Here is a 26654-nt window from a genome sequence, read left to right as displayed (position 1 = left end):
ATCTACTCCGTCATTCAGCCCCCAAACTGAAGCCTTCCATTCCACACCGACACAAACGGGTCTCCAAGGCTTGTCTTTTTCTCCTGGATTACTGCCCACTGCGCAAGTGTCCCAGACAGCCTGCTCATCTTACCCCTCCGATCCATTCATTATTCATGCACAGTCAGAGTGATCTTCTCCGGCCCATCTTCTCTCACGACTCGACTTGTATTTCCAAGGGCTGCTTTGCCCCCCAGGGTGAGAGAAGATCTGTTTAACCTGGCCCCTGACTTCTCAAGAGCTGGGCTCTGCCATGCCATTTGAGTCTCCCGGCCACTCTGAAATGCAACGACTGGCTGCTTCTCCATAGCACGTTTCCTGGGCCTCCAGCCCTTCGACCAGCTTGGGTTCTATGCTGGGCCTGCTCTCCCTCAACAAGTATTCATTGAGCATGCGTGCTGGGAGCTGAGCAGGAGGTGTGAGCCCGGGAGAAAAACCTAACCCGACCAGTTATTCACTGGAAGCACTCGTGTCGACATCGTCCCTCCACCCGGGCTTCAGAAGGCTGAGGCTTTGCATGGGGGCCCAGAGGGATTCCAATGCCGGAGGCACCGCTGACTCCATGCGTGACTTCACCCCAGCAGCTTCGAGGCGGGCGGTGCCCGTCGCGGTTTCCGCCCGGTGGTGGGGCCCCGCCTTCCCGGGGCTGAATCTGCCCCTCCCTGCCCAGCCGCAGGCCGCGGAGGCCCCGGAGCGCACCAACCTGCGCTCCCAGCCAGAAGGCGCAGCCGCCGGGGGAGGGGGAACCGGAGGCTCCGGGCGGGGGCGCACGCCCCGCCCCATCGCCCCACTTCGGGAGACAGCCCCCCTCTCCTCCCCACTTATTCCCGCCCCCGCCCTTGAATCACGGGGGGCGGGGCCGTGACCCATTCATGCTGGGAATCGGATCCAGATGTTCCCGCGGCGCGTGCGGCCGCATCCTTGCCTTTTTTGGCAAAAAAACGTGCGGCGGGCAAGCGAGAGAGCCGATCCCGGGCCGCCCCCACTAATCCTCGGGAAGGGGGTGGGGGTGGTGGTTAAAAGGCTGAGGGGTCTGCCTGGCTGGGGAATCTGGGCGCCCGCCCGGAGGTGGGCGGAGGGGGGGACTGGGGCGGAGCCGTTAGGGGAGGAGAACCCCACTGTCTCCTGGCTCCAGTCTGGGACCTCCCTTCTCTACTGGGAGCTTGAGCCCTCTGCCAGCAGGAGGTTGGCAGGCCGAGTTAGGAACAGCCCGGTAGCTGATGAGGGGGATCCCCTTCCTCGGGGGTGGGGAGAGGCTTCCCATCCCACAGAAGTCTAGAAGAGCTTCAGTCTGCAAAGAAAAGCTTTGTCACCCTCCGGGATAGACCAACACGCAAAGGCCGGGGCCTCCTCACACTGCTTTATTGCAGAATCTGGAACGGGGTGAGCTAGCCCCCACCCCTCTCTGCCCATCTCTGGGCTAGATGGAGCTGAAATAAAATGAGAAGATGGAAATAAGGTGGGCTGCCCCCTGTACCTTAGGACCTTCTAACAGTGAGGCCCCTCCCCGCCCCCTCGCTGCTCTTGAGGATGGAATTAAAAAAAAAAAACATACTGATGATGTTTGAGGACTTCTCAGACACGGATAGGAAATTTAAGGAGGATGCAGGGAAGTCTAGATTGAAGGGCACCTGGGCCCCAGAGTCTAGATTCCGAGGCCTGAGGATCTAGAGCCCTGATTTGGGGTAAGGGAGCTTGATCTTGCAATTCAAACTATGAAGAGAGTGCTCAGTTCTGGAACCCAGATTTGGGGTAGCACGCCTTGAATCCCAAAGAGCCTGAGTTTGGGGGTCCAGGGTCAGTGAGTACCCGTTGGAGTGTGATGGAATAGGGGAGACAATCTTGAAGCTCAGGAGAAGCCTCTTTCTGGGGAGGGGCTGGGTCCCAGAGATGGTTCAGGAAAGGAGCCAGAGTCCTGGAGTCCTGGAGCCCTGGTTTGGGAAAGCCCAGGCCAGGAACCCTGGCTCAGGGCCCTCCCTGGCTGCAGCCCTGGCACAGCACTTGCTCTCCATCAGGCACAAAGCCTTGGCCCACCAGGGAGGTGGAGCAGCGGGCGCAGCAGAAGCAGCTGTGGTGCCAGTGTCGGTCTTCAAAGGACACGTACTTGCCTCCACCAAGTCCTGAAGAGAGGTTAGTGCTGCAGATCTGGGGTGACTCCTACCCCACAGCAGTACCCACTACCACACCCAGCCCTTGCCTGCACCCCCCCTCCACCTGTCCCACCTGTGATGGGGCTCTTGCAGCTGCTGCACTTGGGTGCAAAGAGTTCTCCAAAACAGGCCACGCAATAAGGATCTTCATCCCGAGAGGTGAACTGCTGTCCTGCCAGGGGCGCCTGACACCCGGTGCAGACCAGGCATTCTCGATGCCAGGGCTGGTCACGGTAGGTCACTCCCCCCTGGGTCAGCGTCTGCAGGGGTAGCATCCATCAGCAGGGGGAGTGGGCATTCCCATCCCACACAGCAGGCCTTACCCCTAGCCCGCTGGCCCAGCCCCCACCTTGCTGCAGCGGGCACAGCGAGGAGCAAACTTGTTCTCATAGCAGGGCACGCAGTAGTGAGCGCCCTTGTCGGGCACAAAGGAGCAGGAGCCCAGCGGCTGCTCACAGCCACTGCACAGGAAGCAGTGCTCATGCCACGTCTGGCCTCCATATTCCAGCTTCCGGGATCCTGTGGGGAATAGGGGTCCCATTTAGGTGCTGTGTCCCACGTCCTGGGGGCCACTCTCTACTAATCACCCTCCCCGGTCATCCCTACTGTTTCTACAGCCTCAACAGGATGGTGTCCACACACATGCATGCAGCAAGACCACCACCATATATACTGTACATGCTAGCCTCTCCCCAAACACTGAACACTGTGTTCCACACATGTTAGGGACATGTGTTAATCCTCCTCTATATGTCTGATAAGATTATCTGAACATCCCCCATGTAATCAGCATGTGAACTAGTACATGCTAAGCCCTTATGCGTGCACACACACACACACACGATCCCACATATATCACACAAGCAAATCTCTTCCTACACTAACTACTAATGTCCCAAGCATGTTATGTGTAGTACATGTTATGTACTTTTTTTTTTGGTGTCTGTACTGGGGGCTTGAAGTCAGGGCATGGACACTGTCCCTTAGCTTTTTCACTCAAGGTTAGTAGTGCTTTACCACTTGAGTCACAGCTCCACTTCGGAATTTTTGCTGGTTAATGGGAGTCTTATGAACTTTCCTGCTTTGGCTGAAACAGTAATCCTCAGATCTCAGCCTCCTGAGTAGCAAGGATTACAGGTGTCAGCCACCAGTGCTGGGCTTCATGTTATGCTCCTCCATGTTCCTAACGCGTCACTCTCCACACATGCTAGGTCTTTACATGTCTGTCAGGCAAGCTTGTGGGTCTCTACATATACTTGGTTTAATTTCTCCTCCCACAAAGTTCCAATGCACCAAGCACAAGTTTTAGCACACCTTTCAGGTTCACATACCACACATGCCTAGCTCCTAGGCAGGCATCAGTTTTTGCAACTGCCCAGCTTTCTTATGCAGACTCGGCATACCAATCCCTATGCACCCCAAGCTCCCCGGAAGTCACAGGCACGCCAGATTTCTAGGATCATGCTGTGTTTGCTACCCATACTGTGCCTCCATCTATGTACGGGGCACATGTGAAGGCCTGACAGTGGTGCCAGGCATGGGACATACCAGGCATGACAGTCTCTCCGCAGGAAGAGCACTGTGAGGAGAAAGCGCTGCAGTAGCAGGTATTGCAGAGCAACTCGCTCTCCTGGCAGGTGAAGGGCTCATCGGCCAGTGAGCGCTGGCAGCGGCAGCAGCGGAAACAGCCCTCGTGGAAGTGGCGGTCCTCATAGAATAGCTCCTGCAGGGGGCAGGGATACTGGTACCCGGGAGAGGTGGACCCATCCTCTGCCTCCTCCTGTCAGGGTCCACCCTCTTTCTGCCCTGCCTTGTCTGGTCTTACCCTGCAGTCATGCCCAATAAGCTTCTGGCACTCGGCACAGGTGTTGGCAAAGGTGTCATCGTAACAGGGCACGCAGTAGGGGCCATTGTCTGTTTGGATGTACTTGCAGCCATACAGGGACTCACAGCATTTGGCACAGTCGAATGTCTCGCTCATTGTGGCAGTGTGAGTGAGCCCTGTTAGGAATGGAAAGTGGGAACATGAGGTATGGGTCATCCAGAATGGCTCTAACTTAATCCTGTGGCAAAAAGCAATTTGCATTAAAAAAAAAAGAGCAGGAAAGCTAGATGTGTGGGTGGCTGCCTCTTGCAATCCAAGCTACTGAGGTTGGAGGATTGTGATTCAAAGCCAGCCTGGGCAGAAATATTCATAAAACTCTTATGTCCAATTACCCAGTAAAAAGCTGGAAGTAGAAATGTATCTTAAGTAGGCAGACCACTAACTTTGTGTGTGTGTGTGTGTGTGCGTGCGCGCACGCACGCGCATGCACCAGTCCTAGAGCTTGAACTCAGGAGCCCAGGCACTGACCCTGGAAGCTAGCACTCTACTACTTGAACCACAGTGGCTCTACCACTTGAGCCACAGCATCCACTTCCAGCTTTTCTGTGTATGTGGTACCAAGGAGTTGAACCCAGGTCTTTATGTATGCTACGCAAGCACTCTACCACTAGGTCAAATTCTTGGTCCCCTGGACTGGCTTTGAACCACGATCCTCAGATCTCAGCCTCCTCAGTAGCTAGGATTTACAAGCAGAGTCACCTGTGCCCAGCTAGAGCATTAGCTTTGAGTAAAAAAAACAACAACAACAAAAACCCTAAGGTATTGTATCCAGGCCCTGAATTCAAGCCCCAGTACCACACAAAAACAAACAAACAAATGAATACAAGAAGAACCAGGCACCAGAAATATCAGATGAGCCAGATGGCAGCAGGTGCTAGGGAAGGGAAGACGGCTAGGGAAGGGGTGCTTATGGAAATCCAAGAGTCCTACATATTTATTTCTGTAAAAAAGTGGAAAAGGGTCAGGAAAAATAAAATCAGGAAGCAGGGTTGTTTTCTTATCTTGGCCTTGGCAGATCTTGGGAGGGGGGAAGGGGCTTTTCCTGGGTCAGTGACTCATTTCCTGCCCAGCCTTAGTTTAGCCTTTACTGTCCCTACTGTCCCAGGATAGCAGGGACAGGAAGCCCCCTACCCTTCACCAGATGGACAGGCTTTTCACCTGCCCCTGAGCCCGAGGGGTATAAAGGAACCTTTACCTACAGCTCTGAACTGCGAAGTTAGTGAATGAGAAGGGGCAGTTCAGGCCCCATCCTGATCCAGGAAACGGCGGAATGCTAGAGAGATGCTGGACTGGTGAATCGTGGAGGGTGGTGTCAGAAATGGGGCCTCCCCTCCCAGGAGGATCAGCCAAGCAAGAGGAATTTGAGACGTTCCGTGTAAGTTTAGGCAGGAAGGAAATCCTGCAAGCTGGACACAGCTAAGTGTCCCCAGCTGGACCCTCTGCCTTCATCCCCTTCCACCCTTGCTGTGTCTCTCTGATTATACCAGCCCGGGCAGCCTTGGCTGCAAACAGTTGCCACAGCTGTGCTGGCACAGACAGCCAGATGTCAGATTTTGCCAGCAAGAGGGAGAAAAAGGGAAAATGAGATGCCAGGGGAAGCAGAAAGGAATTGGCGACAAGACCAGTGTGCCCCCCTGGGCACCTCGTGCCAGACATCTCTCCTGGGTGCATCTCAAAGTCTCTAAGATCCTTTTTCTCTCTGGGTCATGACTTATATTCCCCTGCTTCAGGCAGAACAGCCTCTGCCCACCATTTCTGAGTCCTTCGAATCTGAGACTGAGAGTGAAGGATGGAAGAGCATGAGGCACTGGAGACCTGTCTTCCCCAATCTGGACCCCTTCTCTGGTGGGGAGTAGGATGTAGGGGAGTCCTGAGAGTTATTGCTACAGACACCCAGCCCCCCACCAAACCTCAGACACTTTCCATTTTCTCAGGAACAAAGCATGTTTGTGGGATGAGGTCATCCCCACAGCTGCCTGTGGAACAGGAGTGTGAGGAACAGGGGTGTGCATGTGTATGTGTGTGGAAAGTGGGGTTCCCAGTCCCTTCTACAGCCCGATTTCAGTCTCTGGCTCCAAAGTCCAAGCTCCCTAGCTCTGGCTCCCTTCACCATGAAGCTCCTTGAGAACTGGGTGGTGAAGGGAACCATGAGGACCCACAGGAAGTGGATGTTCTCACCCTGCACTATGGGCCTGGGGAAAGTACAAAGGAACCCACCAACCCCCTTTCCCTCCCTAGTAGATTCCTTGGACTAGCAGTCCCCAGAGCCTGCCCTGGCTGGAGTTGAAGGAAAAAGCCCTCTTCTTCTCAGCCACCCCCAACGGGAAACGCTCACCAACACTGGTGCTCTGGCCTGGAGTTCAGACTTCAGGCGCCAACAGACACCCTAAGCCTAGAGGGCTTCAATCTTTGGGGCTGATGAGTTTGAAAACTCCCTTCTGTCCAATGGAAGAACACCCAGTTAACACTCCAGGGGGAGCATGCGATGACCTGAGCTGGGGTCTTCAAAGCAGAAACTTCTAGGGTAAGGTCTAGGCTGTAGGGTGTAGAGTACCCTCCCTGACACTAGGTCTAGGTTTCCTCTGGCCTAGTATCTGAGGATTGCCCAGGCTGTCAGCCACAGGACAGCAGGGGGGCATGCAGATGGAGTGCAGCCATATGCCCTAGGTCTTTTCCTTCCCAGTTTGGCCAGCAGCAGCAGCAGCAGCAGCCACCTTCCCAGGCCCAGGCTAGCCCTGGATCCGCCCTCTGGGAGTCTGGGCTCTGACACTAGTTACCCCAAATAGGGAATGGGTGTGGCTTCTGCTTCCTTCCCAGAATCCCCAGATCTCTTCCTCTATCCAGCTGGACTCTGATGAGGACAGTGAAGGGCACCATAAAGCCCACCTGTTTCTGCCTGTTCCTGTCCCTCCCCCTTTCCCTGGCAAGGCTGGAGGACTTGGGGTGGAGGTGGGGGGGGGGGGGAAGAACAGTCTTGTATTTCTTTCTGGTTGATAAGGGCAGGCTTTATGGAAGATGGGATCTGCCAAATGGCTTGCATCCCCTGTGCCTACACAACTACACCTGGACCTAGACACAACATGTAATCCCTCTCCCACCCCAGTAAACCTCCTGAAGCTCAGAATAGCCGCATATCTGTACAGTGCCATAGTGTGAAATATAAACCTGATTTGGCATCCTGTGACCTTGGACAAGTCACATGCCCTGAGCTCACTAGTGTATCTAACTAAGTGAGATGATACTATCTCCTACCTCCTAGAGTGGTTTTCAGGCTTAAATGTGAGAATCCTTGCAAAGCACCTGGCAGGTAACTCCTTAGGAGATTGTGGCCATTGTATTTTCGTTATGAGCCCCTAGCTGGAGTCTGACAGGAGGTCTCTTTAGCAGGCCTGGATCAGGGAGCTGGCCTGGGATGTGTGCTGGACATTCTCAGAGCAGACCTAGAGAGAATAGTGGAGGTTGGAGGCCCATGTGTCTGGCGGAGAAGAATACTGGGACCGGTGGTGACTTCAGCCCAGGTAGCCTGACTCCAGTGAGTACAGCTATAAGAGGTCTGGTAGAGGTACTCAGGTGTATACACCTGCTTGCTGTTCTGCCCTCACAAACTACATTCCCACTATCATCTCATCAGATCTCACAAAAGGCAGGCAGAACACAAAGAGGCCACTGATCAGGCAAGGACATGACCAAGGTTGCTTAGGTATCAGATGATGTGTCCTGTGCCTTAAAACCTGAAGTCCTCTCCTTGGAGATGCTTCAGTGGTGGTGGAAGGGGTGGTGAGCTTTTCGGTGGAAAAGGACAAGAGAAACATCAGAGCTTGGCTTTCCTCCTGTCAGTCCTGTGATTGGAAGATACCCAGAAGCCTTCCCAATTACCCATGCCAACTGCTCGACCCTTTTGTCTACTCCCACTCCCCCCTCCCTCCCTCCTCACCACCCCACCACCATACCACCTCTAAGAGGACCCAGGCCAGGCCCCACAGCTGTGAGTCAGAATCATAGTAGACCCCTCCCCCAACTACTAGGAGTTGACAGAAGACTTAAGGAGAGAAATAGAAGTCCTGCAAGGTGGGGGGGGGGGGCATCCCCACTACCAGGCATTAACCTCAAACTCTACTTTGCTCTCATTCTTCCTCCCCAACAAGGCTTGGAAGTCCAAGCAGTTTAGGGAAAAGGGGGTGGGGAGCAGACCTGGCAGCTGCTCTAGGGATGGGAGAGGAACAGTTCATTCACCCTGGGTCCCTTAGGGCTGAAGCAGCTCTTCCAAGATTTGAGTTTAAAAATAAGCTAGTCTTGGTGGTTGAGTTTTGTGCATGGAGCTACTTTTTTTTTTTTTTTAATCTCTCTTACAGTCTCAGGCCCACTGCTTTCTGGATGATCTAAAAGTCCTGTCTCCCCATAGATTTGTAAGCCCACCCCACCCCCACACCTTATTCAAGCCTGGGTCTCTCCTGGAGGTCTATCTCAGACCTCCACCCATTCTGCACACTTGGGCTGCTGTCTTTATGTTCAGGTCTCTTTGAATCTCTAAAGAGCTTCTACCTCCACTCTGGAGATCTCCATTTCTATACATTCCACGTCTTGATCGCTCAGTGTCCCCAAAGGGCTGAACGTCTGGTTTCCACCAACCCCTCGATCTGTCTCTACGTCCAGTTCTTGATCTCTTTGCACATCTGCCAGCCAGGAGTATCTGTCTCAGGCAAGGTCTCTTAAGGCCGGAGGCGGATTTAGCACGGGGCTAAGGAAGCTCCAGCCCCAGGCCCTCCGCGTCCCTGGGAAACGTCCAGCTATGTGTTCTCAGGGAGCACACGTCTTGCTGCTTCTTCAACGCTCCTCCTACCCCGGTGCAGCCCTCGCCTTGGGTCTCCGTCCGTCCAGCTCCCTCCCCTGTTTGAATGGTCTCCGGCCCCCGGTGCGTCCCCGTCCGCCCGGTCTCTCTCCTCGACAGGCTTTCTAGAAGCCTCAGTTTCTCTAACCCGACAACGTCCCCCTAGAACGTTCCATTTTAAACTTGATCCCCTCCCCCGCCCAACTCTCCGGCCGCGGCTCCCGCCCAGCCGTGCGGTCGGAGAAGGGCGCGCTCCTGGGCTCTGCGTGCCCGGGAGGGAGCCCGCGGCCGGGGTGTGGGGCGCCGCCGCCCGCGGGGTCCCTCTGCCTGCAGTGGCCCTGGGGCTGGGAGCGGGGTCGGGCGGGGATGGGGGGGCTGCTCACCTCGAAGCGGGCGCGGGATCGGGGCGCGCGCGGTGCGGGTGGGGCGGGCAGCCGGGTCCCTCGGCGGCTCCTACCTGCCGGGCCGGGGCCGGGGCCGAGCGGGGCCGAGCGGGGCCGAGCGGGGCCGCGCAAGCCGCGGCCAAGGCACTGGCGACCTCGGGCGGTGCGGGCGAGTGGGCGCGCGGCCCCGAGGCTCCGAGGAAGTGAGCGCGGGCCCGCCCCGCCCCCGGCCCCCGCCCCCGGCCCCCCAGCCCGCGGGCGGGGGCCAGACCCCGCCCCCTCCCCGCCGGCCGCCGGCCCGCCCCAGCCAGCCCCCCTCGGGCCCGGCCGAACCAGGCGCCCCGACCTTCCCGACAGCCAGCGCCCCGCGCCGCCCCCAGGCCCCCCACTCCCCCCTACCCCGGCCCCCTGCAGCCGCGCCAGCGCGCTCTCTCTCCGTCCCTCTCTCTCTCCCTCCGTCTCTGTCTCTCTCCGCGTCCCCTTCCCCCAGCTGCAGCCGGGGACCCTGGTACTCCATCCCCCCAGGGCCCCCCTCCTGCACCCGGCGGGACGGGACCCCTCTGGGGACTCAGAGTCCTCCCGCGCCCTCGCGTTCCTCCCTCACCCCCACCCCAGCTTACCCCCGAGTGTGATGCTCGACAAGGGGTGTTTTTATTTTACTTTCATGGCCCTGTCAGTGGGGACCAAACGGGGACCAAACGCCTAGGACCTGACCTTGAAAGGGCTTTATTCGGTAACCGAGTGACAATAAATAGCCTGGATAACCACCTTCCCACCTCCGGCCTCACCCCGGCTCGGAGGGCGGGCGGGCAGGTCCTGCCTCTGTTTCCAAAGCGCACGTCTGGGGTCGTGGGGACCTTTTGCGGCTCAGGGAGACCCTAAGATCCCTGGCCCTTCTCCGGAGGGGTGTGAGGAGTGTGTGAGGGGCTGGGGCCCTGCAAGGCGGCAAAGAAGGGAAGGAACCCTCGGTAACTTCTGACCCTCTGGCTTGTCAGCGTGCCTGGGAGAGAGGACTGGCGCCTGCCAGGGACAGAAGGCCCCTCCAGGTCTTTGAGGCCACCCCCCCTGGGATCCTCAGGCTTGTCACTAGGAATAAATAGCTTCAGTCTGGAAGGCTGGGGGAGGAAAAGAGGAGGTTCTGCTGTTCTGTTTGCAAAACAACAAACTATCCCTGGAAACCACATCGGCGTCTAGGGGAGATGCACATGCCCGTGGAGGCTCCCCTCCACCCCAACACCCCAAGCTCCCAATGCAGGGCGAAATACAGGGACCTTGGGAAGCTGAGGATCCTAAGGACCCTCCCCTCTGTATCTGTTCTCTAGGTCCCCAGTAAGCCTCCGGACCTGGACCTGGTTTCTTTTCAAAACTAATGACTGGCTTCTTATTGATGACTCAACTGTAAGTGGCATGAGGACAGGGATTTCGAGGTGCACTCCCAGTTGGGGGCACAACCAATGCCTGGCATGTAAGGAAGGAAGGAATGAGTGAATGGATGGATGGATGGATACTATTTCAGTTTGGATCCCTACTTCCCCAGTTAGGACCATAAGCCTCGGCTATTGAGTTTAATAAATGTACAGGCAGCCCATGTATGGACTTTTTTTTTTTTCTGAGATTTTGCCTTGCACACACAGGAGACTCAGTCCAGGGTGATCCAGAGAAGACGCTGCTTGTAGCAGACAGAAGGAGTTTGTTCTGCAGTAAGGGGAGAGCAAAAATGGGGAGTCATCAAAAAGGGATGGTTTATAAGTGAGCAATAAAGGTGCTGGATGAAAGGCAGAGTCTTGGAATCACTGTTCTTCATTCATGCCCTGAATCTCTGCTGAACAGCCTTAATGAGAGCCTGTATTTCCTGAGTTCTTACTTTGTACCTGTCTCTAAACACTTGATAAACATTAATACATTTAATTATATATATATACATATTCAGAGATGACAAAATGGTGGAGGGCACAGAGAGATTAACTTGCCAAAATCACACAGCTAGCTAATAATGGAAAAGTTAGTCAAACCCATACTGGCAACTGTCAAAGCCCTTTATGGCAACATTGAGCTTATTAGGCTCTATGTCCTCTGTAGTCATTTTACCTCTGTAAGCCTCTGTCTGTTCATCTGTTCAGAGGTTGACTCTGGCTCCTGACACTGCTCTCAGGATGGAGCCAAGGCACCACAATGGGTCTTCAGTATGTGAAGATTCCATTCTCTTTCAGGATCAAGTATTAAGGTCCTGCTGCTTAAACTTGGAATCTAGAGGTCACAGAAAGTTAGGAGACCTTTGGCTCAGCCAACCAGGAGGAGCCTGGGGCAGGGGGACTATGCCCTTTCCTCCCCTCTCTATTTCTACCTCCCCAGTGGGCTCACATTTCCCTGCTCACTTTATTTCCATTGGCCCAGGAAGATGTGCCCCAGGGAGTTCAAGGATCAGCCACATGGACTCCCTGTTCCTGTCCCCAATCTGTCCTCTCCCCCTCCTTAGGAAACAGGTGTGGCTGAGCAAGAGTTGGAAGCAGGGCCTGGGTGCTGGATAGTGAGTCTTTGGTAAGTGGTATCTGGACAGCATGCTCTTCCCTATCTCATGCTCAAAGGCCCTCAGCTTGTCTTCTCATCTTGCAAGAATTTTCAAAAGCAAGCCTTGGGTCAGTGCTGACAGGCCTCTCATGGTTTCCTCTGGGTGCTGAATCACTCTCTGGTGCCTGCAAACCACAAGCCCTCCTTCCTCCTGTGAGCAAATACCCTTTCTTCCTTGGTGTATTGCTCACCCTTACCACGGCAATGCCTAGAGCCTTTGGAGATCTCAAGGCTTAACAAATACCCTCTTTCAAATTGTTCAGATACTTTCCTTGTGACCCCAAGCCTTCAGGGATGTAGACATTGAAATTAGTGATTTTCATAGAGCATGGGAAAGAGGAACACAGAGAGAACATGGTTAATTGCTAACTACACAGGATATCATGTTTCCACTAGTCTTAACTTCCTTTAGTCTTTACAAAAACCAAGTGAGGTGGTTATTGCTATCATTTTACAGAGAAGATGAGGAAGAGACATAAGGCGCAGAGATCTTGACAACATGGCTTTAACAAGTCAATAGGTGAGAGTTGTGCAACTGCAATTTCAATATGGGGCTGACACCAGAGTCCCCCATCTCTGGGGTGACAGCTTCTTCTGCCTCTCTTGGTCAATACTTCTTAAGAGGAAGTGGCTGAGACTTCAGATGTGTGCCTGGGGCTGCCACCTGAACTGTCGACTGTCTGATGACTTTGCCTGCTTGCTGAGTTTCTTAAGTGACATGAGGCTAGAAAGGTGGACCCAGACCGGATGATGAAGCTTGTCTTCAAATGGCAGGTGACAAGATGGAGTTTTGTTGATGCATGTGGTATCTATGCCCTTGTTGGGATAGGATCCAGTGCAGGAGTAGAAAAGAGCTGTCACATAGTAGATTTAAGCTACTTTCACTTCTTTCATGCCCACTGGTCTCCTGAACTTGGCATTTCTGGGGACTCTGAAAAGAGGATTTCCCCAGAAGGGAAAAAAGAGGATTTTCTTCTTTTCAGCTGAAGAAATGACTACTGTTGTGAGAAATGGATGCAATTACAGAACGTAGTGGAAAAGAAATTAAATGCCTCAGGATGCTTTGCACTGGTGCCCCCCCCCCCACCCTTGATTTGAGGCAGGGTCAGTAATGATTTTTTTTTTTAAAGATAGCTGGATACAGTGGCTCATACCTGAAATTCTTAGCTACTCAGGAGGCTGATGTCTGAGGATTGGGATTCAAAGCCAGCCTGGGCAGGAAAGTCCATGAGACTCCTTTCTCCAATTAATCATCTGAAAGCTAGAAGTAGAGCTGTGGCTCAAGTGGTAGAGTACTAGTCTTGAGAAAACAATCTAAGCGACGGGGCAGGGAGTTTGGCCTAGTGGTAGAGTGCTTGCCTAGCATGCACGAAGACCCAGGTTCAATTCCTTGGCAGCACATATATAGAAAAAAGCCAGAAGTGGTGCTGAGGCTCAAGTGGTAGAGTTCTAGCCTTGAGAAAGTCCAAGGACAGTGCTCAGGCCCTGAGCCTAAGCCCAGGACTGGCAAAAAATAAAAATAAAAAATAAAAATCTAAGTGACAGGGCCTAGACTCTAAGTTCAAATCCCAGTGTTGGCACACACACACACACACACACACACACACACAACAACAAACAAAAAACAACAAAACAATGATAGCTTCATTTTTCTCATGAACCTACTAACAGGTTAACACAGCATTAAGCATGTCAAACATACTTCATTTAACTTTCACAACAATCATGTAGTTATAGTATCATACCGTTTTACAGATGAAGAGTTTGAGGTTCAGCAAAACTAACTTTTCTTTGGCTAGTGTCAGAGTTAGGATCAGAATAATAATATTCCATGGTTCCAGTCTTAACACTGTACTCTAACACAGGTTTTGCCAGGTAATCTACCAGCCATTCCCTCCTGAGTGTTCAGTGTTAGTGACTTTAGAACTTTGAAACGACTGCAATTAGGTGATTCTCCTCTATGCGGGTCATAGACACACTTCTTCAGTTCTGTGCTCTCCACAGCCCTAAGAGGCAGAGTGCATGCTATTATTATCCGCCTTTTATGGGTGAGACGAACGATGCTCATTAAAGTCAAGAAACTCGCTCAGTGTCATAGAGCCAGTAAGACAGTGGCAGAGCCAGGTTTGGTTTTAAGACTCTTCACAGAGTGCATTTTACAGGTAAACTGTAAGATTCACACTGATCCTAGCTTTCAATGTACAGCATGAATAATGCAACTAGGGCAGAATTGCAGGTGACGACATAAGCACACACAAGCCAGCCACAGCCGGAGGCAATGCCCAGACCACGTGTTCCCAGGTGCCAACGCGCGGCAGAGCGCTGAGGCCAGGTCTCCGGACTCGTGGACCAGCCTCGGGGAGGGAGCTGGCTTAGGTGGAGTCACAAGACTAGACGGAGAAAACTACATCTCCCAGGAGCAGCTTGTCGAGAGCTCCAAGCTTGGCGACGTATTTCCTGAAAAGCAGACTTCCGATAGGCTGCCTGGCGGAAGTGGGCGGTTCCAAGCCTCTAGGCGGCCGGGCCCGCTTCCGGTAGCCTAGACCGACGTTGTGATCCAGGCGGTGTGGTATCCTTGTCGTCGGAGGTTTTCCAGCAATCAGCGGCAATGGCGGCGGCTTTTCGCAAAGCGGCTAAGTCCCGCCAGCGGGAACACCGAGAGCGAAGTCAGGTAGGATCTCATCGGCCTCACGAGCGCTGGCGGGTTGCTCTACGAGCCGCTCCCGCCCTGACTCCCTCACCTCTCAGGGGTCCGGGTCGCGTAACAGAGGGAAGTGTTGACGGTGACGCCCGGTCGCTGGACCGGGGCTGCGGGGCCGAGGCCGGGCGCAGTTTCCTTGTCCCCACCTTCCCCTTGGGGACAGTCTGACCCGCTCTGCGGAGGTTTCCGTGGGTAATTAAGCGAGATGGTGTGTGCCAAGTGCCCAGCCTTCCCTTGGGAAGTTGAGGCCGAAGCTAGAATTGGAACCCATACCCGACACTGAGCTCTGCCTGCGGAATACATGGGTCGGTACCAAGCATGGGATCTTCCATGGTTTATGCCTGTGAAACAGATCCAGAGATTGACTTGACCATTGACAGACACTAAAATCAGATAGAACAAATAGATAATTACCATTTACAGACACTCAACTCAGGCAGGATAGATGGGTAGATACCAGGTCTCCCAGAAGGATGTCTGTGTGAGAAGGTTGAATAGAAATAAGCACGTGCCTACGTAGAATTCATTTCTCCACATGGCTGTTGTCAGAAATCACATCAGAAGGATCCTTATGGATATCTTAAGTTCAACCTCATTTTAGATGGGAGCAGCAGGGGAAGGATATATCTCAAGTTCACTTGACTTAAGACACGAGACAGTCTGCTTATTAGCATTTATTGTGCACTTGCTATGTGCTCAGTGATGTGTTGGAACCACAGTATAATTTGCCATTTTGTATAGGAGGGTATAGGCAGATTGATCTAAAATTAATAATGTCTAGGAGTGCACAAAAAATGAAGAGTATTTTATATTCATTACCATTGAACTCACAAAAACTATTTAGAAGTAGCTCATGTTAACAGATGAGGAAACAAGGGCTTGAACAGGTTAAGTATTTCGCTCAAAGACAAAGCTAAAGCTGGCAAGTGGCAAAGCAAAACGTTACCTCCAGGTGTTTTGAATCCAGAGACTACTAGGAGATATATAATAATAGAACTTCATAAGAGCACATGAAAGATTGCGAACTTGGAATATGTGTGGAAAGGGGTTGAGATGATGAGAGCACCTCATGGTTAAATTTGGTGGACTTGGAGAACGGTTTGCCTGTTAAGGCAAAGCCATCACTTGATTGGTTGGGAGAAGTTCTGTGTAGCCCAGACTGGCCGTTCCCCACATAAAGGTGCATATCTTGAACATTGCAATATACAATGCACATCCCTACATGCTCTACAAGGTGGTAATATCATATCCCTGTGATGTATGATGTTGCAAGTGGGAACTGATACTTACAGAGATTGGTGTATTGTTGTAAGAAGATTTGAAGTAACAGAGTGGCTTTGAAGGCTGGTGGTCATGGCAGTGTGTCTGCAGGAATTGAAGGCTATTTAGTGGGAAGGGAGAGGAAAGGGCCTTGGTGAAAAGATGGATGAGCATATTGACTACAATACTTCCTGTTTAGATACTCCAAATTTTATCCTGTTCTTCCTTTAGTGAGGCAGTTGGGGAGCAACTGAAGATACCTTATATGCAGGGGATAAATAGACTACATAGGTGATGTCAGGTTTCCTTTTCTCTCTGGACCAACACATGTACATTCAAGCAATATGACAGGTCTTAAAATTTTTTTGTTAGGAGGGATGATGAAATTCTGGACTTGAGCTCAGGACCTTACCCATGTTCCAGTCCTTTTTGCTTTAGGTAGTCCCCAGATAGTCATTCATTTTGGCCTTGGGGTCAGGCTCAGACCTCTCTCTGCCTCTCTACCTTCTTAGAACTGGGTCCAGGTGTGAGTTACTGTGCCAGAGATTTTAAGATTTCTGCTTTATGTTGTCCTTTTTTTTTTTTTTTTTTTTGCCAATCCTGGGGTTTGAACTCAGGGCTTGGGCATTGTCCTTGAACACTTTTTGCTCAAGGCTAGTACTCTGCCACTTGAGCCACAGTGCCACTTCCAGTTTTTTCTGTGTGTGTGGTTCTGGGGAATCGAATCTAAGGCTTCATGCATGCTAGGTGAGCACTCTACCACTAGGCCATGCTCTCAGCCCTTTTATATTGTTCTTTTGACCCTTAAGTTTCCTTTCTGTCAAACTCCCTTGGCTGTATTTAAAATAAATGCTATCTTCTGTTGAAGAGGTGTGGAGTTGTATCTCTTGAAAGAAAAAAGGTGGTGAAGGTGACTGTTGAGAATTCTACTTTAGCTGGGTGCGGTGGCTCATGCCTGTAATCCTAGCTACACAGGAGGCTGAGATCTGAGGATCGAAGTTCAAAGCCAGCCTGGGCACTAAAGACCGTGAGACTCTTAACTCCAATTAACCACTAGAAAACAGGAAGTGGACCTATGGCCCAAGGGGTAGTTACATTCCAGAGACTCCTAGGATAGGTGAAAATCTGTAAAGTTGCAGTATTATATAGTCCCTTCCTTTATTGAGGTTCACTTATTGCTACTTCATGGATTTTCATCTATCATGGGGTTCTCTGGATTGTAACTCCTTTCATAGGTTAGCAATCACTATTTACATATTTTTTAAAAAGACCTTCAGTAGGGCTGGGAATGTAGCTTAGTGGTAGAGTGCTTGTCTAGCATGCATGAAGCCCTGGGTTTGATTCCTCGGTACTACATAAACAGAGAAAACTGGAAGTGGCATTGTGGCTCAAGTGGTAGTGCTATCCTTGAGCAAAAGAAGCTCAGGAACAGTGCTCAGGCCTTGAGTTCAAGCCCCAAGATTGGCAAAACAGCAACAAGAACAACAAAATCCAACAACAAAACTGCGATAACAGTGAACCATAATAAGTGAACCGTAATGTAGCAAGGGATGACTGTAAATGTAAACTGAGTACCTTCCATGTGACATGCCTTATATAGGCTCTGCCACTTACAGGGGCCCACTGAACCCTGAGATCGTGGTCCCTTCTTCCCTTTCTCTATTTTTTTGAGGGACCAATCCTGGGGCTTGAACTCAGGGCCTGGGCACTGTCCCTGAGCTTCTTTTGCTCTCTACCACTTTGAACCACAGCTCTACCTTTGGTTTCTTGGATTAATTAGAGATAAAAGTCTCACAGAATTTCCTGCCCAGGCTGGCTTCGAACCATGATTCTCAGATCTCAACCTCCTAAGTAATTAGGATTATAGATGTGAACCACTGGTGCCTGGCTCCTTTTCTCTTTTTGAGACAGCATCTCACCATGTAGCTCAGGCTGGCCATCTTCCTGCCTTAGAGTTCACCATACCTGGCTTTACTCATCTCATTATACAGTTAGGAAATAGCAGCTCAGAGAAGTTAAGTGACTTGGTCAAGGTCACAGACTGTGAAGAGGTAAAGCTTGCATTTGAACCTAATTCTCCAGATTCTAAATTTAGTTCCCTTACCACAGTTGCATCCTGTTACTATGTTTTTCTCTCATAGTAGTTTTTAAGCCCTTGGATTAAGTTAGTAGTAATTTTAGTACAACTGGCAACTGCTTGCTTAGTGCCGAGTCATTGTTGCCTTTCTCTGACCTTAATAGGCCAAGAAACTTACTATGGCAGTGCTTTGCTTGTGACTTGGCACCTGCTTGGTCCCTCTCATCCTTGGGCAGAGCCCAGTTAGGGGGAAGGGGAAGGAACACAGCAATGGGTCGGCTCCAAGGACATAGATTTACTGGGCCCTGCAGATTTGGTCCCATCAGCTGTTACACTGATTTGAACATATGTTTGCTGGAGAACTAAGGTTAAATGTATTCTTTTTGTCTTCTAGCCTGGCTTTCGAAAACATCTGGGTCTTCTGGAGAAAAAGAAAGATTACAAACTCCGTGCAGAGTAAGTCTAGTCTGGCAGGGGTGCTGCCAAGAAAGCTTACAACTTCCCTGCAGCTGAGTGCCGGTATCCAACTGGAAAGGAATTCCTGCCATTGATAAGATGGCCAGAGCTCTGGAAGTCCACTGGATATTTTTCTCTCTCCCCAAACTTCTCTCTAAACTAGCTACATTATAAATAATTTTTACTGTGTTACTCCAGATCATTTTCTCTTACTGGTTTTGATTTACCCTCTGTCCTTGTGCTTGAGCCAAATGGTGAATCCTTTTTTTCCCTTCCCTTTTCCTGAAGTAAGAGATAGGATCTAAAATTTCTTTTGTTGAGTCTCTTATATTACTGTGTGTGGAACAGAATGAAGAGATATGAAAGATGTATTTGTGAGCCTGCCCATGGGTGATGATGAAAACACTTACAAAACACTTTTAAAAACAACTATGTGGGGCTGGGAGTTTGGCCTAGTGGTAGAATGCTTGCCTAGCTTGCAGGATTCTTCAGTATCACATACACAGAAAAAGCTGGAAGTGGCACCATGGCTCAAGTAGTAGAGTGCTAGCCTTGAGAAAGCCTAAGAATAGTGCGCAGGTGTTGAGTTCAAGCCCCAAGACTGACAAAAAACCAAACAGCAACAAGAAAATCCAAAAAACCAAACCAAAACAAACCATGACCATTTTTCTCTTTCTATAGCACTTCATTTACAATGGGCTTATAGTTATGTGCTAGCTGTTTGTGTCAGCAGAAGTCTTTCTTATGCTCTTGGTGTAAGTCCCAGAGTGTACTGGTTTTTCTTTTTTGTGGGTCATAGGGCTTGAACTGTACCGCCCTACCCCTGGGCTTGAGCGTTGTCCCTGAACTCTTCAGCTCAAGTCTACCACCTTACCCTCCACTTCCCCCTTTTTTTTTTTTTTTTTTTTTTTTTTGGGTGGGTCATGGGGCTTGAACTCTGCCTGGGTGTTGTCCCTGAGCTCTTCAGCTCAAGGCTATTGCCTTACCTTTGAGCCAAGCCCCACTTCCATTTTTAAGAGTCTCAGATCCTTTTGTGCCTGGGCTGACTTTGAAGGTTGATCCTCAGACCTCAGCCTTCCGAATAGCTAGGATTACAGGTATGAGCCACCGTACCGGCTGGTTTTTCTTTTTTTGAAACTAATCCTAATAAGCATGTGTTATGACTTGGCGTGTCAGTGTTCTAAGAGATTTACATTTTTACATTCATCCAGGTTACTGTTTATATGCATTTTACAGATGAAACTGGCATATAGAACAGTGTACTAATTGTTCCACAGTTACTCAGCTAGAAGTGAAGGAGGAACTCAGATTCAAACCTACATTGTATTGCTTCAGAATCTACCACTCTAGTCATTTGGCTCAGGCAATATGTAGTTTCTCAAACATACTGGTTATTTGGTGCTAGAACTTGTACCAGAACCCCATCCAAGGAGAGCTGGGGCTTCTTTTGGTCTCCATAACAAAGAGTTATGTGGGATCGGAATGGTTCATTTTAGATATGATTGGAAAAGAAGGATTATGGACTCTCCAGAGGACCCAGCCTAACTCAGTGGGATATAGATTAGAGGAGCAAGTAATCATTTTTGTGTGAACTTTTACAGGTTGTTTTTTTTTTTTTTTTACTTTTAAGACAAAATATTCTGCTTTGTAGTCCAGGCTGATGTCTCCAACTTGTGATTCTCCTACCTTAATCTCCTAAAAGTGCTCCACCATTCCCAGCTTACATCAAATTTTAAATGCCCATGAAGTCTGCCCAGTGTGTGTGTGTGTGTGTGTGTGTATGTATGTATTGTTGCCCTCCATCCACAGTGAATCTCATTTAACTTTTTTCTTTCTTTTTTTTTTTAAGTGACTATCATAAAAAACAAGAATTCCTCAGAGCTCTTCGGAAGAAGGCTCTTGAAAAAAATCCAGATGAATTCTATTATAAAATGACTCGGGTTAAACTCCAGGTGGGTACAAAGTATATTAAAGTTGGTGTTTTGATTCTTAATTTCTTGAAAATAAAGGTGAAGCTGGGAATGTGACTTGGTAGAGTGTCCTAGCATGCATGAAGCCCTGGGTTTGATTCTTTAGTACAACATCAATAAGAAAAGCTTGGCTCAAGTGGTAGAGTGTTAGCCTTGAACAAAGAGAAGCTCCGGGATGGTGCCCAGGCCCTGAGTTCAAGCCCCAGGACTGGCAAGAAGGAAAGAGACAGAGACAGAGGAAGGAAGGAGGGAAGAAAAAATAAAGGTAAGGGAGGCAATGGAGAGGAAGGATCCTTGGCTTTAGCCCTTCTGCAGTTGGTCCAGGTGCTGTTATCTAAGGCAGACCTGCCCCTGCTTGAATAGGGTGCATTTCTGCTTCTGTGTGCAAGTTGTCTTCCACTTAGAGTTTTCTGAGAGTAGTAGATGATTAGAGGGGATGCAGTGAACCTACTTCTTAAGAGAACCAGTACCTTGTGTTACTGTGTGTGAGGCAGCATTGACTGGGTTGCATTTGTTCTAACCAATAGCTTACTAATGATCATATTCTAATAGGGAAGGTATGTTTTAAATTTGGATTTTAGGATGGAGTTCATATTATTAAGGAGACTAAGGAAGAAGTAACTCCGGAACAGCTAAAGCTGATGAGAACACAGGATGTCAAATACATAGAAATGAAAAGGATTGCGGAAGCTAAGGTAACAACTCTTTGTTCTGACATAGGATTCTTGGCTGAGAAACGGAAGAAATCCATTAATCTCAAGTTACCAATTGATTTCTTCTGGCATTTATAGTCTTGTAGTGTGCTTTATTGGGAAAATGGTATGGCTTAAGTGGTATTGTGGCATACTGTAGAGTATGCTTGACTCTGTTAAGATTTAAAAGTAAACATTTGGAAAGTACAGTTCAAATTTGAGAATGAGACAAATGAAAGGTAGATTCAGACTCTGTCATTTGTAAGCCCCAGGGTTTGTTCATTGATATTTTATAGCTCTGTTATAAAGATTGAGTTTTGTGGAATATCTAGCCTGGTGTCTGGTAAATTGGTTGCTTCTTGATAAATTTTGGTTCTCTTCTCCTTTTGAAGAGTCAAATGAATTCTTGATTAGCTGTTAATAATAATAATAATAATAATAATAATAATAACGTGAAATGTTCTAAGTGTCTGTAATTCATATCAGAGTACAGAAGAACTCATATTAAAGACCATACATATTCTATATTCTAGAAAATTGAAAGACTAAAATCAGAGCTCCATCTGCTGGATTTCCAGGGGAAGCAGCAAAATAAGCATGTGTTCTTTTTTGACACCAAAAAGGAAGGTATGAAATGTTGAAGGTTTCTGGGACAACCTGCCATATTATTATTGTGGGCCAGTGTTAGAGATGGACAGTGTCTTAAAGTTTGTCTTCACTTTTAGTTGAACAGTTTGATATTGCTACTCACCTGCAAACAGCCCCGGAACTAGTCGACAGAGTATTTAATAGACCCAGGATAGAGACTTTACAGAAGGAAAAAGTGAAAGGAGTTACTCGTCAGACTCGACTTAAGGTAATTTTCCCCGTTTTGCTCACATGGGAATTTGGAAGACTCTTGAGTCTTTTATTCATTTATTTAAAAATTTTTCTTGGCCATTGTATTCAATAGTTAAAGGAAACCAGAGTTTACCACTGTCTTAGCATAGTGGAAGGAGGACTTGGTGATTGGGGTGAAAGTGCGGAAGGGTTCCTCAGAATCTTAAGGCATTTGTAGGCTAGGAAATGGTTCAGAGTATTCAAAATTTTGAAATTTTCTGAGTGTAAGTCAGATGCGCTTTTTTTTGGTCTCAGGGCTTGAACTCTGGGCCTAGGCACTGCCTCTGAGCTCTTCAGCTCAAGGCTACAGCTGTACTCCTGGTGGAACCGTATTGCCACTTCTAGTTTTCTAGTGGTTAATTGGAGATAAGTCTCACAGACTTTAGTACCCGGGGTGGCTTTGAGCCCCAATCCTGGGATCTCAGCCTCCTGAGTAGCTAGGATTACAGAGTGAATCACTGTGCTCGGCTTGTCAGATGCTGTTTGTAAGCTAGACTTTGATTACTCCAAGTGCACTTTCCAGTATGCCTACTTTGTGATCCAGTCAATGGTCAGGAGCTTAGGTTCTTGGTTTGAATCCAACTCTGATCCTGTGCTTTGTGGAGTGTGTGTGTGTGTGTGTATGCACGCATGTGTGTGTGTGTGTGTGTGTATGTGTATGCACGCATGTGTGTGTGTGTGTGTATGTATGCATGCATGCACGCATCCCAGTATTGGGGCTTGAACTCAGGGCTTGGGCACTGTCTCTAAGCTTTTTTGCTCAAGGCTAATGCTCTGCTACTTGAACCACAGCTTTACTTATAGCTTTTTAGTGTTTAAATGGAGATATGAGTCTCACAGACTTTTCCTGCCTGGGCTGAGGTCCTCAGATCTCAGCCTCTTGAGTAGCCAGGATTACAAGCATGAGCCACCACTACCCACCTATCACCATCCCTCCTTTCCTTTCCCTTCCTTCCTTCCTTCCTTCCTTCCTTCCTTCCTTCCTTCCTTCTTCTTCCTTCCTTCCTTTCTTCCTTTCTTCTTCCATATAGTTTTTTTTTTTTTTTTTTTTTTTTTTTTTTTTTACCAATCCTGGGCTTAAGCTCAGGGCCAGAGGACTGTCCTTGGATTTTTCTCAAGGCTAGAACTCTAGCAATTGAGCCTCAGCACCACTTCTGGCTTTTCCTAAGTATGTGGTACCAAGGAATTGAACGTGGGTCTTCATGCATGCTAGGCAAGCACTCTACCACTAGGCCAAACTCCCGGCCCCTCATATAGTTTTTATTGTAATTAATAGAAGGGTTACATTATATTTACCAGATAGAAGATGCATTACTTCACAAACATTGATACCCTCTCTCATGTCTTGGTCTCCATTTCCCTCCCCCCACCCCCCATCTTATTTTCCCACCTTCCCTCTTTCTCTCTTTCTCTCTTCCTCGCTCGCTTTCTTTCTTTCTCTTTTCTCTCTCTCTCTCTCTCTCTCTCTCTCTCTCTCTCTCTCTCTCTCTCTCTCTCTCTTTCTTTCCTTTCTTTCCTTTCTTTGCCAGTCCTGGGGCTTGAACTCAGGGCCTGGGCACTGTCCTTGAGCTTTCTCAGGGCTAATACTCTACCACTTGAGCCACAGTACCATTTCCATTTTTTTCTGCGTATGTACTACTAACGAATTGAACCCTGGGCTTTTATGCATGCTAGGCAAGCACTCTACTACTAGGCTACACTCCCAGCCCTTGACTTTTTTTTTTTTATGGTGGTTTCCATTTACTTAACAGGGTTGTGAGGCAGATATGTCATTCCCCAAAGCTTTCTAGAGTTGAACTCTCACTTCTGACTGATTCATTCGGGAAAAAAAAATGCTGTCAATGTGTTTCAAGCAGACAGCTGTTCTGTTTTGATTTGAATCATTTACACTGCATCAGTTTTGCTTCCAATGTTTAATTTCACAGCAGTTTTCTCTCGCTCAGAGGCAGCTAAACTTGCTTTAGTAATATAAATACCCCTAATTAGTTTGACTATATTGGGTAATCCCATAAATTTGACAGTCTGTGCAATAAAGTGAAAACAAAAGCTGTCTGAAACCACTGCTGTGAGACTATGCTAGAATGGGTGAGTTGTTGAAGTCTGGAGCCCAGTAATATTCTTCTTTATGAAGATAACACTTCCAGCTGAGGAGCCGGCTGACTAGTGTTCTTGTGATAACCCTGTTTGTCAATTAGTTGTATTTTCAATTAGCTATGTTGCTGACGTTTCCCAAGTATGGTGGTAGTCCTTAAAGAGAATAGTTTTCCAAACTCCTGTGGAGAGTAGTTCACCATCATAGTTCTTAGAAGTTATGAAGGTTTAGATCTTGCCATTTCTGTCTGGTATTGTTTTGTTCAGATTTTGTTACGAGACTGCTTGTGGGTGGATTGCAAGTCTGGAACTTGGAGTGGGTGAACAATCCATGAATGGGCTTTAGGAGATCTATGAACATTCACCTCCCACACTGAAATTTTGTGCAAATACTTCTAACAGGTTGAGCATTCTTAACCCAAAATGCTCCAGAAATGGAAACCTTTTTTGAGTGCTGACGTGATGCCACAAGTGGAAAATTCCATACTTGATTTCATATGATGGGTTACAGTCAGAATTCAGGTATACTGAAAATGTGAAAGATTACCTTCAAGCTGTATAGAGGAATATATGGAATAACTTTGCTTGCAGATACGTCTAAAATGTGTACTATGTACATGCAAATATTCCACGTCCCCCAACCCCCCAAATTCAAAATCCCTAAACACTCTTGATCCCAAGCATTTTGGATATGTCACCTGACATGTTATCTCAGGAAAAGCCCAGTGTATCATCAGTTTCTTAGAGGAACCAATGGCCTCTGAGGCATTAGCATTGAGCATATACTCAGGTCAGCTCCGTGAAAAAATAACCTTTTGCCATCTGTGTTCTAAGAGTCTCAGGTATCAACCCATGGCCAGTGGCCTTTCGGTTGCTCCCTGCTCACATTGTGTAGGATTTCCAGTACATTGCTACAATCATCTTAGGTAACTGAGGTGGTTACACGGTATTTGAAAAAGCTTAGCATAGCATAGCAATGGGAAAATTCTTGTTTTAGAGGAATCAGCATAGTCTGACTGCTCTGACAGTCCTGAACTGTGTGTCTTTTAGGCAGTCATTTTTCTTCTCTAGACCTCATTCTACATGTGTAAAATGACAGGTTTCAATAAGGTAGTCCATGAAAATAAGGGAGTCTATGAAACCATTTATGCATTTGGATTTGATTTATAGGCTAAGAACCAGTTCCTTATTCATTTTTGCCTGTTAATTATTTTGTCGAAAATATATGTGTTTCTTCTCTAGCGGATAGCTAAAGAAAGGGAAAAACAGTATAACTGCTTGACACAGAGGATTGAACGAGAGAAGAAATTGTTCATTATTGCCCAGAAAATACAAACACGCAAAGATCTCATGGTGAGTACGAGAGAGCCTTTGGCACATACTCTAGCCCTCTCTCTCCTTGTAAAGGTCTTAACTGAGACTGAATTTCAGCTGTGTGTAAATCAAGCCCAGTGAAAATGTCTGCTCCTCAGGGGCAGTGGTTTGAGCCAGTGTTTCTTGCTCTGACAGTGTGGAAATGTTCCTTGATTAAGAAGGTAATAAGGGGGTTATTAGTCAGTGCCTTGGAACAGCAAAGGGTAGGATCGGGTAGCATATGAACTTTATAGCTTATAAGCAGCTCCCGTAACATTTAAACAGGTTAACAAAACAGTGCATGTCACTCATTGGTGTTTAAAAATAGACAACATTGTGTAGTTAAATAGCAGAGCTAAGGAGTAGAAGATGCCTCTTTCATATTATTACTCTTCTAAATGTCAAATTCTTTAGCCTTGCAGATCATTGAGGTCAGCCTTTCTCAACTGGGGTTCCGTGAGAGAATGAGAATTAGAATTTTAAATGCAACAGTTATTTGAGCACTCTCCTAGGTTGATCTGCAGGCTATACATACCCAGTACAGTACTGTCTGGATGTTCTGGCGAGTCATTGCATAGACTGGCTGCCCAGGGCAGGAGAGCTCCATGTCTTCTCAATTTTAAGAGATACCTTAAAGGCTTTTTCTGAGGAAACTTTTCAGCTTTCCTGTCTCACAAGCTTTCTCTTTCTGTTTACTGATCATCTTTTTACTTTTACAGGATAAAACTCAGAAGGTGAAGGTGAAGAAAGAAACAGTAAACTCCCCAGCTATTTATAGATTTCAGCATTGTCGAAAACGTTGAAGTGTTATAAAATAGCATAAAATAGCCGTATCATTCCACATCAGCAATACGTTGTTTTTGAAGTAACTTCAGATTCCATTAGTCCAAATGTGTGGATTTTCTGTTTGTGAGCATGGTTTCTTGTCAGTCTGGTAGTCGATGCCTTTCTATGAACATTAAAGTACTTTCCCCCATGGCATTGTTGTGGATTAAGAAATCAGTCTTGTTTCTGTGTACAACATCTAAAGTTTTTAAAATTCATATTTAATCCCAATCCTTATACGAGCAACAAATATTTATCGGATTTTAGGAGCTAAAGCTATGAGCTGAACAACAACTATGCACAATTTGCTTTATTTCCTCCATTTGTAAAGCTAGGCATCAGGTTTTGTTAGTATTTTTGTGTTTTGTAGTTGTAATTACAGTTATATTTTATAGCCTAGTTTTTAATTAGATCAGCTCTTTCCCATTGTGATACATATCTGACTTTTTCAAAAGTAATATATGCTCATAGTGGAAATTAAAATAATGGTTTTTAGT

At 48.3% G+C, this 26654-nt stretch overlaps 2 protein-coding genes across 8 annotated transcripts; one reads left to right on the top strand and one right to left on the bottom strand.

The window, feature by feature from the left end:
- Window positions 1-1384: 1384 nt before the first annotated feature.
- On the bottom strand, window positions 1385-9960 carry Fhl3 (four and a half LIM domains 3). Of its 5 annotated transcripts, XR_016535864.1 has the most exons (7): window positions 8617-8918; window positions 4015-4190; window positions 3738-3912; window positions 2539-2708; window positions 2263-2449; window positions 1849-2159; window positions 1385-1469 (listed from the first exon to the last, which is right to left on the bottom strand). XR_016535864.1 is itself a non-coding variant. In XM_090333799.1 (6 exons), the coding sequence occupies exons 2-6, from the start codon at window positions 4168-4170 to the stop codon at window positions 2005-2007; spliced, it is 843 nt and encodes a 280-aa protein (XP_090189925.1). In that variant the 5' UTR covers window positions 4171-4190; window positions 9906-9960; the 3' UTR covers window positions 1385-2004. The 5 variants fall into 5 exon arrangements, 4 of the variants coding, with proteins under 4 accessions (XP_090189925.1, XP_090189926.1, XP_090189924.1 ...); XM_090333799.1 differs by lacking the exon at window positions 8617-8918 and adding an exon at window positions 9906-9960 and having other exon boundaries at window positions 1385-2159; XM_090333800.1 differs by lacking the exon at window positions 8617-8918 and adding an exon at window positions 9286-9472 and having other exon boundaries at window positions 1385-2159.
- Window positions 9961-14343: 4383 nt separating this feature from the next.
- On the top strand, window positions 14344-26313 carry Utp11 (UTP11 small subunit processome component). Of its 3 annotated transcripts, none has more exons than XM_090335178.1 (8): window positions 14348-14524; window positions 18286-18347; window positions 20197-20299; window positions 20899-21012; window positions 21543-21636; window positions 21735-21865; window positions 25222-25332; window positions 26052-26313. In XM_090335178.1, exons 1-8 carry the CDS (start codon window positions 14462-14464, stop codon window positions 26133-26135), a joined length of 762 nt encoding a protein of 253 aa, XP_090191304.1. In that variant the 5' UTR covers window positions 14348-14461; the 3' UTR covers window positions 26136-26313. The 3 variants fall into 3 exon arrangements, with proteins under 3 accessions (XP_090191305.1, XP_090191304.1, XP_090191306.1); XM_090335180.1 differs by lacking the exon at window positions 14348-14524 and adding an exon at window positions 14679-14859; XM_090335179.1 differs by lacking the exon at window positions 20899-21012 and having other exon boundaries at window positions 14344-14524.
- The last annotated feature ends 341 nt before the right edge of the window (window positions 26314-26654 follow it).

Source organism: Megascapheus bottae, chromosome 6 (assembly GCF_031878675.1).
Source record: "Megascapheus bottae isolate mThoBot1 chromosome 6, mThoBot2.hap1, whole genome shotgun sequence".
Classification (NCBI taxonomy): domain Eukaryota; kingdom Metazoa; phylum Chordata; class Mammalia; order Rodentia; family Geomyidae; genus Megascapheus; species Megascapheus bottae.
This window is presented reverse-complemented; position numbering and strand designations above follow the sequence as displayed.

Coding starts and splice junctions, on each gene's coding strand:
- Fhl3 (XM_090333798.1), bottom strand. CDS start 8,647: ATGTATAGAAATGGAGATCTCCAGAGTGGAG. Junction 3,913..4,014: donor TTATTGGGCATGACTGCAGG/GTAAGACCAGAC, acceptor TGCCCCCTGCAG/GAGCTATTCTATGAGGACCG. Junction 2,450..2,538: donor GCTGTGCCCGCTGCAGCAAG/GTGGGGGCTGGG, acceptor CTACCCCTGCAG/ACGCTGACCCAGGGGGGAGT.
- Utp11 (XM_090335178.1), top strand. CDS start 14,462: ATGGCGGCGGCTTTTCGCAAAGCGGCTAAGTCCCGCCAGCGGGAACAC. Junction 20,300..20,898: donor TGACTCGGGTTAAACTCCAG/GTGGGTACAAAG, acceptor TTTGGATTTTAG/GATGGAGTTCATATTATTAA. Junction 25,333..26,051: donor AAACACGCAAAGATCTCATG/GTGAGTACGAGA, acceptor TTACTTTTACAG/GATAAAACTCAGAAGGTGAA.